The sequence below is a fragment of the Sinocyclocheilus anshuiensis genome, unplaced genomic scaffold, assembly GCF_001515605.1.
Source record: "Sinocyclocheilus anshuiensis isolate Anshui unplaced genomic scaffold, SAMN03320099.WGS_v1.1 scaffold248, whole genome shotgun sequence".
In the NCBI taxonomy this organism is placed as follows: Eukaryota; Metazoa; Chordata; class Actinopteri; order Cypriniformes; family Cyprinidae; genus Sinocyclocheilus; species Sinocyclocheilus anshuiensis.
In genome coordinates this window covers 1,680,478-1,698,296 of record NW_015555734.1, presented here as the reverse complement: position 1 = coordinate 1,698,296, position 17,819 = coordinate 1,680,478, and the positions used below count along the sequence as shown (strand labels likewise).

Sequence of the window (17,819 nt, the reverse complement as noted above, 5' to 3'; positions counted from 1 at the left end):
GTGTGTGTGTGTGTGTGTGTGTGTGTGTGTGTGTGTGTGTGTGGACAAAGGATTTTACTCTCTGGGACCTGGGGATACTAGACTGGATCCAGGTGCGGGCTGAGTGTGTGAGGTTCTGTATGGGTCGAAGCGTCTCTCCTGCTGCTCTGCTCCCAGTATCTTCAGACATTGAGTATGAATTTGGAACACGCAACCCTTACAACTACCTGCAAGTCACCTACTACAAGGTAAAATGACCAATCATAGTGTTTTAAATGTGAAATCAGGCAACACACGGGCAAGGGTCTGGGTAAACCTGCCCTGGTCTGTTTTGTAAGTTTAAAATCCGTCTTCCCCCTTTATACAGTTGGATAAAATGGCCAAAGCAGCTTCAGCTGCTCACACGTTCTTTGTTGCCAATCCGAGTCACCTGGAGATGAGGAACAACCTCGAGAAGTACAGAAGAATGTTAGGAGTGAAAGAAGAGTCCTTCCAGGACAGAGAGCAACACTGGGTGAGTTCAACAGAAGAGAATCTGCAATCTGCAGATAAGTGTTTTTATTGTTAGCTAAAACTAAAACAATTTAAAAAAAGTATTTTTGATAATTGAAACAAAATAAAATCTAAATATTAGATTAAAAAAATACTACAAAAATAAAAAAAATGAGAAATGCTTTGGCAACTCAAGTTGAAGTACTAAAATGAACAAAACTAAAAAAATTACACTTAAAATAAATATTTAAAAGAACTAATAAAAAATGACAAAAGCACAATAATTAAAATTTTAACTAAAATTTAAATGAGAACTGAAAATTGTTAAACTGAAAATCAAAGCTAATTCAAAATACTATAATGATGAATATAAAGTACATAATCATTTAATCATTTGTATATGTCAACAATGTATGAAAAATGTAACTCGGTTATTTATGACAGGCTTAAGAAATTTTAAGAAATGTTTTCTTAAGTAACTGCTTTTGTGTCTGTTTGGTATAGTTTAAAATTAGTTGAAGTGATTAGAATAATAATACAAACATATTATTCAAAAATAATGAAACAAGGATAGGTAAAATAAGAAAAGGCTTCAGACCATTTTTTCAGTTAAGATGTAACATCATGTATTTATGTATGTATTTATTTTGGAAAATTGTGTATGAGGATGAAAATAAATCTTAAAGCTGATGATAAATAATACTAAAATAACAGTTGCAAATGTCATTACAAAATAAATTGTGTGAATTGTATTGCATGTGCTCAGTGCGCATACTGATGTCTGAGCAGCTCTCATATCTGTGGGCATGTAATTGCATCTTTGTGAATCATAACAGTTATTTTGGTTTCGAGTGTGTTGTGCAGGGTGTTATTTTGGTGATTTCTTCCCACATTGGCCGAGCAGTCTTTTGTCTTTGAGACAGATATCTGGAGAATGTCAATGTCTGTCAATCATATACTTGTTCTACACTTCACTATCCTCACTCGTCTCTTTTTCTCACTCCTTTTTAAATTAACCACATTAGCTGTCCTGTATACCACTGTTCTCAGTTACTCTACCATCTCCACATCTTTTTGTAACATTGTTTATCATTTTTAGGAGATGTATGATGCAGCCATTCTAGCTGAGAGCTCATCTGATTGGGTGAAGGCAGTGAAGAAGTGGAAGGAGTGTGTGAATGAGATGCTCAAGCAGACAGAAGAGTGCAGAGCTCAATGTGTGATGGCGTCACGGGTCATTCCGGAGGAGCCAGACACCATTCAGGGCGTTTATGAGAGAGCTGCAGGTGAAAAAGGATGTTTATGTACCAAGTCTATCAAGTGATTGCAGCCACTATTAGTAGTATAAAGTCAGATTATTTCAAGGAATAGTCAAATCCAGTCTTATTTGCAAATAATTCACTTGTTTATAAAAAGAAGAGTTTAAATAGTGTGTTGCACCATTAATGGCATATTTTGGTAATTATATATAACAGTTCAGTGAAATCAGTCTTTCTCTGTTGCTTCAGACCTCTCTCTCTCCTTGCTGTCATGCAAAAAGATGTGTGTGACCTTAGTGTCAACGTGACCTAGAAGGGTTTCTGCTCTGGAGGACTTCCTGCCCTTACAGCTCGAGCGCTTACATATTGCACGGTTCAAAGGTCAGATGTCATTGAAATACGAGCACTGATGTTTCCTACATTGATGTTTACGCACAAATTATTTGGATTATTTACTAATTATTTATTTATTTTATTTATTATATCTTTGTTCTTCAGTGTTTATTTTTGGAAATATTTATTTTGTTTCCTTTTCAAAAACATAATTCCACTTGGTTGAATAAAGTTTATGTAAACACCATGGTTCCTGATGAACTTAAATTTGCAATTTATTTCATTATTTATAGTTATTTTTATCTTCCTATGTTTTATTTATAATATCTGATCTGTATACAATTTCAATGCCAGTGTCAAAGACTGTAACGTTCTAATGACTCTACATTCTTTATCTAATGAATCGGATGTGAATAGCATTGTTATGTTTGTATTATTTCTATACTAGTATAGTATTTAATAATATTTTGAATTAGTTTTTATTTTTATATTTTCATTTTAAATTTATTCTGAGTTTTAGTTCTTGTTATGTGTGTTTGTTTTTATTAGTTTTATTATTAGTTTTTATTTACATTTTATTTTTTAGTCATTTTAGTACTGCAAACTTTTTATTTTTACTTCAGTTAGTTGCCAAGGTATAGTTTTTTTTGGCTAATAAATAAATTATTAGTTACCTCTCTGGTGTCCCACAGCTGGTGACCTGAAGGGGGCGGTAGAGACCCTGCGCTCCTTGCTGCTCTTTTACCGCACAGATTCAGACTCCCTTAGTAATCTGGAGCTCTACACTCAGACTCTAGAGGGCGACACAGAGGCTCAGGAAACAGGCCCCATGCAGGTGTGATGCATGGACTGGTGGAGTAACTGTGACGCATGGGAGATGGGGTAGAAAGAATAATGTTTGCATTTATAGATGGGTCAGTCTGTTGGATGGATGAATAGACGAGTCAATGGTCCAGATCAATACAGAATTTAAATGACCACTTGATCTTTTTTCTCAAAGGAAATTGACAAGTATGTCAGCAGAGCTTTGCAAGAGAAGAGACTACTGTACTTTGGGATGGCAAACTTGGACTTTAAATTCAGTGACCCGGTAAATACCTCTATGCTGTTCTTGAGTTTGTTTTTGTTTTTTTGTCTTGCACCTCTGATCTTTTGTTCTCCTTTCTGAAACTAGCCAAAATAGGTCTCAGTCTCACTCTCTGTCCCCATCGGGATCTGTGGACACCCAAGGACATTGTGCCAGAATCTCTGCAAGAAACCTGGAGGTGAGACAGAAAAATAGAAAAAAATTATAGGATGAAAGGATTTGGTGAAATACATTTCCTGGCAGATTCAAACTTTTTTTTCTTCTCAGAGCAGAGAAAGAGGAACTTCATGAGAAACTAAAGCAGGGAGAAAAAGTGGAAGAAATGGATGACAGTGGATTTTATGCAGGTACAAGCACTGTTCCATCCTGTGCTGTAGTGTGTGTGTGTGTGTGTGTGTGTGTGTGTGTGTATGTGTGTACCTGTTTTTCTATTCTGGTGGGGACTTAAACCTGAATACACACAGACTCATGGGGACTCGTGTCACGGTGGGGACCTAAATTGATGAATGAGCCAATCAGCAAAGAGACATCCATGGACATCAAATGCCTCATTGTCTCTTCATGAACACTAGTTTATTTTTATCCCAGACTGTTTCACAGGTTATGTCTTTATAAGTGTGAGAGTGTGTGCATGTGTTTGTGCCTTTGTTTCAGTATGTCTGTTTTGATTTGGGTTATATATAATTTTTTACAATAAAAGAATAAAGCGACGAATGGCTAATTATGTAGTTCAAGGAGTAATTTATTATTTTTCTTTATAATTAGTATTTATTATTGTACAATGACGTTTTAGTGCCACATAAATTAAAAATAAGATTACGAGAATAAAGTCGAAATTACAAGAATTCAGTCGTAGCAATAACGAGAATGAAGTTATAATATTTTGAGAGAGTATATATTGTGCACACAAATGGGAGCACCGGGAGAAATTCCGGTGGCCTGTGTTAAAAGCAACAAAGCACAAAGCTTATTGCGATTACTGGCTGGCTGAGTGCTACAAATAGGCCTAATGAATGGATTTGAAGACTTGAAATATTATTTCCAATCATTTATTATACCGTGAATGAAATAGCTTGTGAATAGTTACTTAACGTATTTACCTCAGAAAAGACAACAATATAACTTAAGTTAACGAGTTGGAGCCCACTTCAACCTTTAGAATGTTTTATGTGGCAGAATTTTCAAATGACTTAATGTTATTCACGCAATATACTGGCCTTAAAAAAAAGGTTTTCTTTTTTTTTTTCAGCAGGGTTGCTACGACTTTAATCTCATATTGCTACGACTTTTTTTTTTTTTTTTTTACTTTATTCTCATACTACAACTTTAATCTCATATTGCTACGACTTTATTCTCAAAATATTTAGAGTTTAATCTCATATGGCTACAACTTTATTCTTGTCATTTTGATTTTATTCTCAAAATATTATGACATTAATCTCATAATCTAACATTTATAAAAAAAAAATATTTTACGTGGCACTAAAATGGCGTATTAAACTTTTTTCCGCATTCTTTTTTTTTTTTTACATATTAAAAATGAAAAGTTTTTTTTTTATTAACCCATAAAGGCAGAGTTCACCCAAAAAATTTTATTTGCTGACAATTTACTCACCGTCAGACCATCAAGGATGTAGATGAGTTTGTTCATTTGAATAGATTTGGAGAAATTTAGTATTACATCCCTTGCTCACCAATGGAATTGGGTGCCGTCAGAATGAGAGTTCAAACAGCTGATAAAAACATCACAAAAAAACACGTGTTTGTAATAAACAAATGAATCAAAGATGTTTTTAACTTAAAATCGTTACTTCTGGGAGGGGGGCACGCTGAATAACCAGCGTTCTGTTCCACCCCTCAGTACCACGACTGAGGTGAGACCCTTGAGCAAGGCACCGTATATGTATATGTGACTTCTATTGCTCTATAGCACTAATGATATTTACTTTCTCCTACCTATCTAAACAGAAACTTTTTTTTTTTTTATTTTCATTAAGACAATACATAGCATGTTTATTAAGCCATTTTCTTCATGGATAGTGGTGGCTGATCCCAAAATCTAGCTGATTTCAAGTTCATTGTGGAGACATTTGCTCCCCATAATGTAGGCAAAACCTGGTCCACCCACACACACATAGACAATCCTATATAAATGCACACATCTTAACTCTACATTACAATAAAGGGCTTTTTACATGACACTGAACCTAATGCAGCACATAACCTTTCCTTAATGTTCATCCATGCAAAAGTAAACCACTCCCTTTTGTCCTAATAGAGTTTGTTCATTTGAATAGATTTGGAGAAATTTAGTATAAATCCCTTGCTCACCAATGGAATTGGGTGCCGTCAGAATGAGAGTTCAAACAGCTGATAAAAACATCACAAAAAAACACGTGTTTGTAATAAACAAATGAATCAAAGATGTTTTTAACTTAAAATCGTTACTTCTGGGAGGGGGGCACGCTGAATAACCAGCGTTCTGTTCCACCCCTCAATACTACGACTGAGGTGAGACCCTTGAGCAAGGCACCGAACCCCCAACTGCTCCCCGGGTGCTGCAGCAATATGGTTGCCCACTGCTCCGGGTGTGTGTTCACTACTGTGTGTGTGAACTTGGATGGGTTAAATGCAGAGCACAAATTCCGAGTATGGCTCACCATACTTTGGCCACATGTCACTTCACTTCTGCTGTGATGTTTTTATCAGCTGTTTGAACTCTCATTCTGAAGGCATAGTGGTGGCTGATCCCAAAATCTAGCTGATTTCAAGTTCATTGTGGAGACATTTGCTCCCCATAATGTAGGCAAAACCTGGTCCACCCACACACACATAGACAATCCTATATAAATGCACACATCTTAACTCTACATTACAATAAAGGGCTTTTTACATGACACTGAACCTAATGCAGCACATAACCTTTCCTTAATGTTCATCCATGCAAAAGTAAACCACTCCCTTTTGTCCTAATAGAATATAATCCTTTTCACCCATGGGTCGCGTTGTCCCCCCTCCTTGCTAAATCGGGTGATGATTTTATCCACCATGCTGTGATGTTTTGTCTGGTTCAGTGAGGTGGGGGAGGACAAGTTATATTTACGATAATGATAGTTTGTTTAGATAGTTCTAAATCAGGACACTAAAACTGATTTAAGCAAAGCCTTACATGTTCACAGGCTTTTAAACTCTTTTGTTGCACAAAATTCTCTCATGGTCCTCACGCATTTCTGTTCCTGAAGCGATGAGCTATTTATGTTTTGTTACAATAGTGTTTACACTCTTAAGATTAAAACATAGTGTACCTAGGGTACCATATTATGCTGCTGTTAAATCACAAAGCCTTCTGCTCACCTCAGTATGAATATTTATAACAAGTATAAATATTGCTAATTTTTAAAGTTTTCAAGGTGTACGCAACACCAGCTCCCAGTGATCTGAATCCGCTTATCATTCCATACATAGAAATGTCTCTCCAGTCCATTATTTACTTTTTCAGCTTTCTTCCATCACACTGACATGTGAGAATGTTGTGGATGTTCTGCCTGCTCATTCATGACTAATAGGCCACTGTAACCATGACCCTCATCTGGTGGCTTTAAAAAAAAAAAACGTTTTGGTTTTCAGAGACATCTGTGTTCAAAGTTTATGGATGTATCATCAATGCAGATCTTTAGGATCAGACCTGGGATATTTAGTTCGACAACTTTGTCATTGTAGGTTTTTCAGTCCATTATAGAGCCATAAACCATCCATAGCTGAACACTATTCAAAGCAAATTTCTACTTTTAGCCAAGATTTGCATTGTTTATTATTTCCTAAACAGGGAAAATGAATGGATATGCATCATCTGCAAAAAAAAAAGTAAAATCTCCCTCACCTGGCCCTTCACACACCTGCTTTTCTGTCATGTGACCCCATGACCTGATTCTCTCCACTATTTAGTTAGGATCTCCTGTCCTAACAGATTTCCCTCCCTCTGGCTCGCTCCATCCCAGGCTTTATCCTTTCAGCCCTGATCTCACTTCATCCCCTCCAATCCTCATCTGCCCATCACAAAAGCATCACAGAATTTACAGAGAGCGAGAGAGAGAGGGGGATCAAAAGGGGCGTAAACAGAAGACCTGAATGAACACTGTCCTGAGAAAAAGGCAAGTGGATAGAGAGTTGGAAAGGAATAAGAAATACAAATGGAGTGGAGAAACATCCCAGAGGAACAGGTAAGTGATGAAGTTTTGCAGTTCTATATTTTTGGTCTTTTATATGTTTTGCTACTGCTTTAGTTTTTACTTAAGAATATGACAAAGTTAAGATTATGATAATGAATTACACCAGGAAATTTGAACTTCAGATCCAAACCATAACATAAATGTCAATCAGTTCTATGCTATAAATCCGTCAAACTATTGGTTTGTTTTATGCTGTAGCGACATTTTATTTATTTATTTTTTTTCATTTTATGTAGCATAAATGTTTTTAAGATATCAGATTGACAGTGGTACAGAATTGTAGTTAATCATTTCTCAACATTGTAATTAATGTTTAAAAAACACACATATTGTTGACATCAATAGCCTCGTGGGCAGTGCGTAGACATATAGCGTTGTTGCACATCAGGTGTCGAGAGTTCGAGTCCCGGCTTGTGAACTTTTCCCTATCCCATCTCCCCTCTTTTTCGCTTCCTGTCTACAATACTGTCCTATCTTAAAAAACAAAAACACTAAAAATAAATCTATAACTTATTTTAAAGCACATATTAAAAAATATTTCGAATTATATTGAATGACCTAATAATTAACCATAGTATAACGAATTAACCATACAAAGTAATGACTGCATAATACTATGGCAGACTGTTCTTTCAACAAAGTCATTTGCAGAAAACTCAAAAACAAACGATGGCTAGGCCACACTTTCACACCCATTCCCAGCTCTCTTTCTCTCTGTTTCTATCCATCTATCCCCCTCCCCATAGCTCTTATCCAGATGCAAAGAGCAGTCAATAATCAGATGAGAGCAGATTTGATTCAAAAGACCTCCCTTAAAATCTCAGCAGTGTGGATTTAAACTCTCTCTCTCTCTTATTAGTATCTTCTGGTTATACCCTTGGTGCATACAGATAACACTAACAGTAGAACATCTGTATTTATGTTCTACTGTTAGTGTTATCTGTATGCACCAAGGGTCTGAGAGTAACGCAATTTCAATTCTCTGTGTGTATGTGCTGTACATGTGGAAGAATTGACAATAAAGCAGACTTGACTTGACTTGACTTATTAGTATCTTCTGGTTATGGTGTTTGGTGCTCACGGTCTTACTGGTGATAACATTACCTTGCCGTTTAATTCACACTGACGACAACTACAAAAACTCTAGGAATGGTGTTTACCTTGAGTTCCAGAACTTGGAACTCTCATTCTGAAGGCACCCATTCACTGCAGAGGATCCATTGGTGAGCAAGTGATGTAAAATTTATCCAAATCTGATCCAATGAAGGAACAAACTCATCTACATCTTACTCAAGGAACAAACTACATCTACATTTTTTTGGGTGACTTTTTTACACTCACATAAGATCAGTAAACTTAAACGCTAATTTATTTAGCATGGAGTGAGTTGCCTCATGTTTTTTTTTTTTTTTCTAATACTGCATCCGCACCACTAGGTGCCAATATAAATCCAAGACCACTGACAAAGCTATCAGCTCAAATGTGCACACCTTTAATTTATCATTAATTATTGTTTCTCAGAATCAAAACCGAGACAAAAAAGACAGAAGGTACAAGTGTTTAATACATCTAGACAACAGTACATTAAAACAAGTGAGCGGAGAGAGGGAGGAGGGGAGGTGATGGACTGATGGAACGAGTGAGAGAGAAAGAGGGTGGGGCAGAGAGATGGAGAGCGAGATTACAGATAATCCTTCATAAATGAGTGCATTTGTTTATGAAGCTCACAAATCTCCCATTTAGAGTATGGAATAATAATCCAGGCAAGAAATCATGTAATCATTCATACCTCGACTCCCCATCCCAACACGAAGCCCCTTCCATTACACCCAAACCCTAATATCACTGACCCTCCTCTAATGCATCAAAAATCAGACCCTTGCCTTACTTACTCTAGCCATTGATCCTCTGTTTTTGAATGAATCTACACTGAGCTGTAAAATAGAGGATAGAATGGTTAATGGTTCATAAGGTGTTAATATCATCCTATGCATCTGATACTCAGCAGTCCTGGAAAACAGTTAAGAGTTTAAGAGCAGAGCAGATGTATGGATGTGCCTCCTAGGTAAATGACTAAGACCCTTCTGACCTGTTTCCATCGATGTTTGACTATCACCGAGATGCATTAATGAATAATCTCTTTCTCCCTCATGGTAACATATAACATTACACATCATGCTGGTGGTGTGTGCAGGATTTGGTCCAATGCTGAAGAGCATGGCTATTAATAGTGATAATGGAGCAGTCGATGGTCCATTCTCATACATTTTTAGCATGGCTTTTTTATTTTGAGACATTTGTTTAACCTGGGTTTCTCAATGTAATCACACAGCTGCAGGTTTTTCACAGTGTGTCCATCTTTAGTCCTCTTGGACACTTTCTTTAGGAAACTTGCACACCAAGAATTGCTCTGATTATTTTTAAACCAGTGAACAATGGCTATTTGATTTAAATGTACATGAAAGGGTGATGTTTGTTCTGAAATAAGACCGTTTAGTATGAAACAGCACATTGTCAAATTCCTCTTTAATTTCTATTTACATTCCAATGATCATGAAGTAAATATCACATGGGCAAGAGCTGTGATTTACCATTGCAAGTGTGATAATGTTTTTAAAGTCAGTGTGTACAAAGCTGCGGCCGACTTTAGCATTGTGATGTATTTCTGATATAAACGGAATATTGAATGAGAAAAAATATTCAATATTAAAGCATGAGGCTTGATTTTTACTCTAGTTTACAATCAGACTGACGGTTGTTAGGGAGTTATTTAGGATGTTCTGGGCCTTCTCATTAGAAGACTGGGAACACCATCCCAGAGGGGAATTTTGAGCAAAGGATTATGAAGACAAACTAATTTTTCTGTTGATCATCTTAGACTAGTAATGTGTGCTGACAAAGTAAAAAGATGCGGACTTCAAATAAAAAAAAAGAAAAAAAAGATGAGATACTTGGATTAACTGAGAAACTTGGATTATAGACAAAATATTACCAGATACTTTTACATTTTTTTCTCAGAAAATAAACTGCATCTCCAAACAATACACTGTAGTGATATTTTGTTTGCAATATTTTGCATACAATTAAATAATAAATTATATATACTGTATATAGTTATCTGTATGCACCAAGGGTCTGAGAGTAACGCAATTTCAATTCTCTGTGTGTATGTGCTGTACATGTGGAAGAATTGACAATAAAGCAGACTTGACTTGACTTGACTTATTAGTATCTTCTGGTTATGGTGTTTGGTGCTCACGGTCTTACTGGTGATAACATTACCTTGCCGTTTAATTCACACTGACGACAACTACAAAAACTCTAGGAATGGTGTTTACCTTGAGTTCCAGAACAGGAATATATACTGATGTCCATTACAGGGCAGCTCCTTCCCACTGGTCCACCTCTCTCCCATCCACACCCTTTGACCTCTCGCTTTCTCCTCTCAAACTAATTTTAGGCAAAAGTCATTTGGACATGAGAGCTCAGGAGAGACACAAAGATTCAATAAACAATTCAATAAAAGGAAATAGCCTACATTAATCTTCTTTGTAAGGTAAGACATGATGTTCAAACTAACTCATAATAGTTCTTTTAAAAATGCTGTTCGTTAAGGCGAATGACAACACTCTAATTGTACAAGCAAACTGGGGTGAACCATCCAAAGTGAAGGGCAAAATCTTTATAGATAACAGTATTGAGAGAACCAAACCTCATCAATAATGTCTAATATGGGTCTCTGTGATGTTTTCAGCAGAAAATCTATTTATTGTTTTGTTCTTCGTTTCTGAACGCTCAAGAATATCACAAATGAAAGCCGCTGTGATGTGCTAATGTGAATTCATTAATTTTGGATTATAAATAAAGTCACAGTAATCATTGTTATGCTGTTAAGACCTTATTTCACAGGAGCAGGTGGACTTACCCAAAAACTAATGTGCTGTAGATGTATATAATGTATTTGTGACCATGGACCACAAAACCAGTCATAAGGTTAAATTTTTTGAAATTGAGATTTATACATCATCTGAAAGCTGAATAAATAAGATTTCCATTAATGCATGGAAAGTTTTGTTATAGGACAATATTTGGCTGAGATAAAACTATTTGAAAATCTGGAATCTGAGGGTGCAAAAAAATCTAAATACTGAGAAAATCGCCTTTAAAGTTGTCCAAATTAAGTTCTTAGCAATGCATATTACTAATCAAAAATTAAGTTTTGATATATTTACGGTAGGAAATTTACAAAATATCTTCATGGAACATGATCTTTACTTAAAAATAAATCGATAATTTAGACCCATACAATGTTTTTTTGGCTATTGCTAAAAATATACCCAAGCGACTTAAGACTGGTTTTGTGGTCCAGAGTCACATTTATGAGCTAACTTCGACCAGGTCGAAGGGAGTTTAAATTGCAAATAGATGTTGAATGAGGGAACTGAAGATATATAACAGTGAAAGCAACAACAAGCTCTTCCCACAAGCAGTAAAATAAATTGATGTAACAATGAAATGTATATTAATTTTTAGGAGAGTTTTCCCCCAGCACTCTCTTGGCTCTACTGACCTCACTTCCTCTCTGTAACTGTGGGTGACCGTGCCTAACTACTGTTGCCATGGGTGAAATGGAGCAACTGCGAAAGGAGGCGGAGAGCCTGAAGGATGAGATTACTGTTAGTGTCAAGAATATGTCTGATAAAACTAAGATTTATTGTTTTTGGTCAAACTCTACAAACATCTATGTAACTTTACAGAATATCACAGATTGATTCTCAGTTCTAGATCAGCTGTTATGTGTATGTTTTGAGCTCTACAGGCGGCTCGTAAAGCAGTGCAGGACCTTACGCTGCAGGATCATGTGGCGGGGACAGCTGTTGTGGGACGTGTCCAGCTAAAGATCAGAAAGACATTGAGAGGACATCTGGCCAAAATCTATGCCTTGCACTGGGGGACAGACTCAAAGTAAGCATCTATATGCAAATAAAAACAACTAGTCATATTAGTGAAATGAATGATTATGTAAACGGATATATTCAAGGAGATGGATACACGTAAAAGATGTTCTTTATGTATGAATCAGATGTATCAGTAAGGTCGTTTTAATAAAAGGAGGCTGGAAGGCTTGGAAGGGGATCAGAACTTTTGTACATGTTTTTTTTATTTTTTTATAGTAAATTCACTCGAGACCAACACTGAATTAACTGCTTTAGTCTTTTCATACCTTTATTTTTACATTTATGCATTTGGTCCAGGTGTAAAATAAAACCTCTAAACTTGGTGGTGTTAGAAATATTATTCACTAGATGTGGTTCTATGTATTAAAATGACGCTAATAACATATCAAAATATAAATATAAGATTTAAAGTTACAGTTTAACTTAAAAAAGGTCAAATTAAATTTTAGTACCAAGTTGAAATACTACAATTACTATAACTAAAACTGATATAAAAATAGTGCCTAACAAAAATGCTAAAATGAAAATTGAAAATAAATGCTAATTCAAAATGTTAATAAATACTATAATAATATAGAAATAATACTAAAATAAACCAGAACACTTATTTTCTAACCTGATGTTTCTTTTTGTCTTTCAGACTGTGTGTCAGTGCATCTCAAGATGGTAAACTGATTGTATGGGACAGCTGCACCACTAACAAGGTACTGAAATGTTTTTAAATGTAAATTCTCATAGGTCTGATCTTAGTCCTTGGCTACCAAAAATCATTCAGCCTATCATTACAATCTATCGTTATCTATTGTTACAGATGTAACAAATTACAAAATCTGTTGCTTTAAATTGAAGCTGCTGTCACATACATTTAAATGCAAATAATTTCTGGTGAAGGCTATTAAGAACATCAGTACCTGCCAGTGGTCACATTGTGTGCAAGAGGGAGATGTACACTGAAAAAAAATGTTTTATTCATCCAATTAATAAAATTTAGGGTAATGATTCACATCTATATTTTTTACCTTGAGCCAATGAAAAATAATTAACTTGCACTATTTTTTTCAGTGTACATCTCCCTCTTGCACATTTGCCGTGTTTCAGCCACCACTTTTATTTGTATCTTATTATTTTCATCAAAAATATGGTTTAATTAAAAATAATTTCATATGGTGCGAAGGTTATTCGGTTTAATTTTTTCATGGCACATGATTTTTGATTTTTTTTGTTTTTTACACAAAGGCACAATATGTAAGATTTTTTTTTTTAAATATCCAAAAACCACTAGAACAGTGTTATATATTTTGCTGACTTGTGTACTTACATTATCCCAAATGTTTCGCAGAATGTTTAAATAAGCATTTTTAACTAGTGACACGGACCGTGTCCATAGTGTCATTGTGTCGCCTGCCAATGACGTCATAACCCCTCGATTTCCGGTTTTGTTTTGTAGAAACTCCAAAGACGCTTTAATATGCTGTGCGTTTTAATAGACCGGTAACGACCGCACAGAGTAGCATTATAACAGAACTTTTAAATGTATCTAGTATGATAAAACAGCGCTGCTTTTTTTTCCCACATACGCACGACCGGAGGGAGCGAAAATGGTCAACTGTGGCATAATAAAAGCTCTGCTGCTTTCGAGCCGTGTGTCACGCTCGTTCAGCGGCCTCATTTCACTTCGACGGCTTTCAGCCTCACCCTGCTTCATTCTACCACGTTAATAAACAACTCCCATGATTCCACACTCAGTCACGGCGTCATCAAACTACGCCTTTGTCTATTTGTTTATTTTGAATATGCGCCCTCTAGTGGCGAAAATGACATATTGTGCCTTTAAGTAATGTTGTCCAGTGAATTGTTTGCATTATTTAAGCATTATTTTATTTATTTGTAAGGCTGCTTTATGTTTGATTTATGTTGAAGTGTTTAATGGCTTTTAATGGTGAGACTTTTTTGGTAATCAGGCTCTCAAAAATTTGGATTTAGATTTATCGGCCAACATATCGGTTATCGGCTTTCACATTTAAAGAATTATCGGTTATCGGTATCGGCCTAAATTTTCATATCGGTGCATCCCTAATATATATATATATATATATATATATATATATATATATATATACACAAACAGTAAATCTTAATTCGTTATTTAGTTGTTCATGAAAGTGTTCATATTTTCAAAATGTTAGTTGATATGGGGGGGGATTGTATACCTGCTCTTAACAATGTGTAAACAGTGTGTAAAAAACATCCGAATGTTTTGTGTTCTTTTAGGCAAACTGATGATACTGCATTTTGATAGCACTATTTAGGATAATAATATAATAACAAAATTAATTAGATGGCCAGTTAGTAAAATGTGAAAATAAATGTTGTCTTTATTATAGACAAAGCGTTTGTGAATCCTTAGGAAAGTTTTCGGGAAGGTCCATTTTACAAACCAGTTACGCAGAATGTACTCATATTTACGAAAGTTTAATGAATGAGGCCCATATTACCATTCGCCTATAAAACCGTAATAAAATTAATGAACCATCATCCCTGATTGTGGTCTAGGTGCATGCAATCCCACTGAAGTCCTCGTGGGTGATGACATGTTCGTACGCACCTTCAGGAAACATGGTGGCGTGTGGAGGCCTTGACAACATGTGCTCCATCTATAACCTGAAGGGCAAAGATGGCAACGTGAAGGTCATGCATGAGCTCGCAGCACACACAGGTGAGAATATGTGAATCAGTGTGCAATATACAAGAGCGATATCTAGCCAATGAAATATTTTACGTCAGCTAGCTGTGTCTTGAAGTCTCTGTTTTGACTGTATATGATCTGAATTTCTGTTGTGGGTTTTGTGCTGATCAGGTTACCTGTCCTGCTGCCGCTTCCTGAATGACAATGAGATCATTACCAGCTCTGGAGACTGTACCTGGTACATTCACTTTAGACTGTCCTAATAGCTATAAACTAAAATAGGAAAGAAAAGTTTGTTGCAAATGATGTATTCATTTCATTTCCTTTAATAACGTGGCCTCTGGCGTTTTTCCAGTGTTCTGTGGGACATTGAGACGGGATCGCAGAAAACCGTGTTCGCCGGTCATCTGGGTGACTGTATGTCTCTGGCTGTGGCCCCTGACTTCAACACTTTCATCTCAGGAGCCTGTGACTACACAGCCAAACTATGGGACATCCGTGACGGCCAGTGCAGACAGACCTTTGGAGGTCATGAGAGTGACATCAACGCTATTGGGGTAAGAATAATCAGCAAGCCAGTAATTAATCCATAACCACAGAAATATCGATTACTTACATTTTTAATGAATGGGGCTAGCTAAGGCTTTATTATTATTCGTTCGTTAGGATTTGAACCCTTAATCCAACCCATGAAGCAGTGTTGTTTAGTATTATTTATATACTATAACAGTTTTTATTAATATTTTCTGTTTTGTTTTTCCTTTTTTTTATTAAAAAAATGGTTGAGGTTTTACTAATATTGTTATGTGCCTTTGTCATTTTTATTAGTTATTAAATATTTATATTTAGCTTTTTAATTGAGTTATTTCAGTTAATAAGGTAGTAAGTTTTTCATCTAACATTTATATTTTTGATTTCAGAATTAACAAAACTTTTATTTTATTTTTAGCAGTTTTAATACTTTAATATTTTTAAATAGTTTTAGTTTTAAATTTGTATTAATTTATTACAAAATTAATGTAATTTTTTTTTAACTTATTTTATGTGACTATTTCTTCAAAGAAAAAAACTGTTGTTGAGGGGGTGATTTTTTGTTGTTTTAGCCTTTTTTTAAAACATAAAAAAAAAAACTTTAAGTCATTTTGAGGCCCCCTTGGATGTTTGCAAGGTCCCCTAGTGGGCCCCGAACCACTGGTTGAAAACCACTGCCTTAGTGTATTTAACTTGTCCAGTATGTAGATTATAGCACACTGTTGGTACTACAAGCATGAAGGATGTTAAACTGTGCAGTTTGAGAGGTGTGGTTTTACTTCATTATAGAAAGAGCAAAAATCCTATAGATTGAGAAAGGAACCCAAGCCATCTCTAGGGACCAGAAATACTTTATAAACCCGGGTTAGAAAGTAACCACTCAGAACAACTTGGAAACCACCAAGCAACTGCACACTAACAACCACTCACAACTCATAGCATCCCCTACCATAAAGTGGCAGCGAGTTTCGCAGTATATTTTTAAAATTACATTTTTTTCTCTCTGTGTCATTTTTCAGTTTTTCCCCAATGGCAATGCAGTGATCACAGGTTCAGACGACGCTTCCTGTAAGCTCTACGACCTGCGTTCAGACCAGGAGCTCATCACATACCAGGACTCCAGCATCATGTGCGGCGTGACCTCCATCGCTCCCTCCTTCTCTGGAAGACTCATCCTCGCTGGCTATGACGACTTCAACTGCAACATCTGGGACTCGCTGAAGGCGGAGAGAGTCGGTATGTCAGCGGAAAGAGATACAAGGATAGATGTCACCTTCAGGAGAATGATAGCTAATACATTTTAGATGCAAACATATCTGTCTATTAATTGTAATAAAACTGTGTTTGTGCTTTACAGGAGTGTTGTCTGGTCATGACAACAGAGTGAGCTGTATTGGTGTGACACCTGATGGAATGGCCTGCTGCACAGGATCATGGGATAGCTTCCTTAAGATCTGGAACTAAGGCTCTGTCTCAAATGGAGGCAAAATCAGAATATGTCAGACAGGGTTAAATGCAAAGGGACAACTGAAACAGGACTATGGGATGTAGTTGTATAAGTAGGGAGAGAAAGCGATATGTTTGTTGTGCCATCACAACGAGAAAGATTGTGAATAAGAAGACCTCATTTAGAGATGGGCTGACCTGTACAATAATCTTGTCAAAGAAATCATGCAATACCAGAAAACTTGTTTTTCAGGGACTGCTAAGTGCAAAAGTGGGCATTTACAAAGCCATTACCTATTTGGTGATTCGTGAGGTCATTTTTTGAATAGGGTCATTAACAAATGGCTGTCACAGCATATTATCAATAATAGCATATGAAATAAGACTTTCAACACTAGTTGGATCAAGCTTACTGATATCTAAATGCATCCTGTGCTATTAAACCTATAAGACAGAGGTTGCCAAAATAGTTGCACAAGGTCAAATATACAATGACTTAAGTCTAACAAAGAATATTTGTAACTTTTATAAAAATGTGGTTTACAAACTATAGGCAGATTAAATAAGTTTTAGTGAGACCGTCTGATGGAAGATTCTTTTTTTTTTTAAGTTTAGTGTTATTTGCTATTATTATTATTTTTTTGATAGTGCAGATAGTGTCATCTGTTTTTTCTGCTCATTTGGGCCAATAAAAAAATACTACGATGACAAACCTGATTTTTCATATTACATTTTATAATCTCTCATATCTGATGAAATCGAAAACAAATGCATATATTATACACTATAATATACATACAACAATTTATGGGGTCAGTT

The 17,819-nt window shown here is 35.8% G+C and overlaps 1 protein-coding gene and 1 pseudogene across 1 annotated transcript; both read left to right on the top strand.

The window, feature by feature from the left end:
* LOC107672961 (prolyl 3-hydroxylase 3-like) overlaps positions 1-5,028 on the top strand; it is a 6,091-nt pseudogene extending 1,063 nt beyond the window's left edge.
* A 6,896-nt stretch (positions 5,029-11,924) lies between these two features.
* LOC107672997 (guanine nucleotide-binding protein G(I)/G(S)/G(T) subunit beta-3-like) lies at positions 11,925-17,626 on the top strand. The gene is made up of 8 exons (XM_016466397.1): positions 11,925-12,055; positions 12,199-12,344; positions 12,978-13,041; positions 14,891-15,053; positions 15,195-15,261; positions 15,379-15,580; positions 16,574-16,790; positions 16,912-17,626. The coding sequence occupies exons 1-8, from the start codon at positions 11,999-12,001 to the stop codon at positions 17,016-17,018; spliced, it is 1,023 nt and encodes a 340-aa protein (XP_016321883.1). The 5' UTR covers positions 11,925-11,998; the 3' UTR covers positions 17,019-17,626.
* Positions 17,627-17,819: the final 193 nt, after the last annotated feature.

Coding starts and splice junctions, on each gene's coding strand:
- LOC107672997 (XM_016466397.1), top strand. CDS start 11,999: ATGGGTGAAATGGAGCAACTGCGAAAGGAGGCGGAGAGCCTGAAGGAT. Junction 13,042..14,890: donor ACAGCTGCACCACTAACAAG/GTACTGAAATGT, acceptor ATTGTGGTCTAG/GTGCATGCAATCCCACTGAA. Junction 15,581..16,573: donor GTGACATCAACGCTATTGGG/GTAAGAATAATC, acceptor GTCATTTTTCAG/TTTTTCCCCAATGGCAATGC.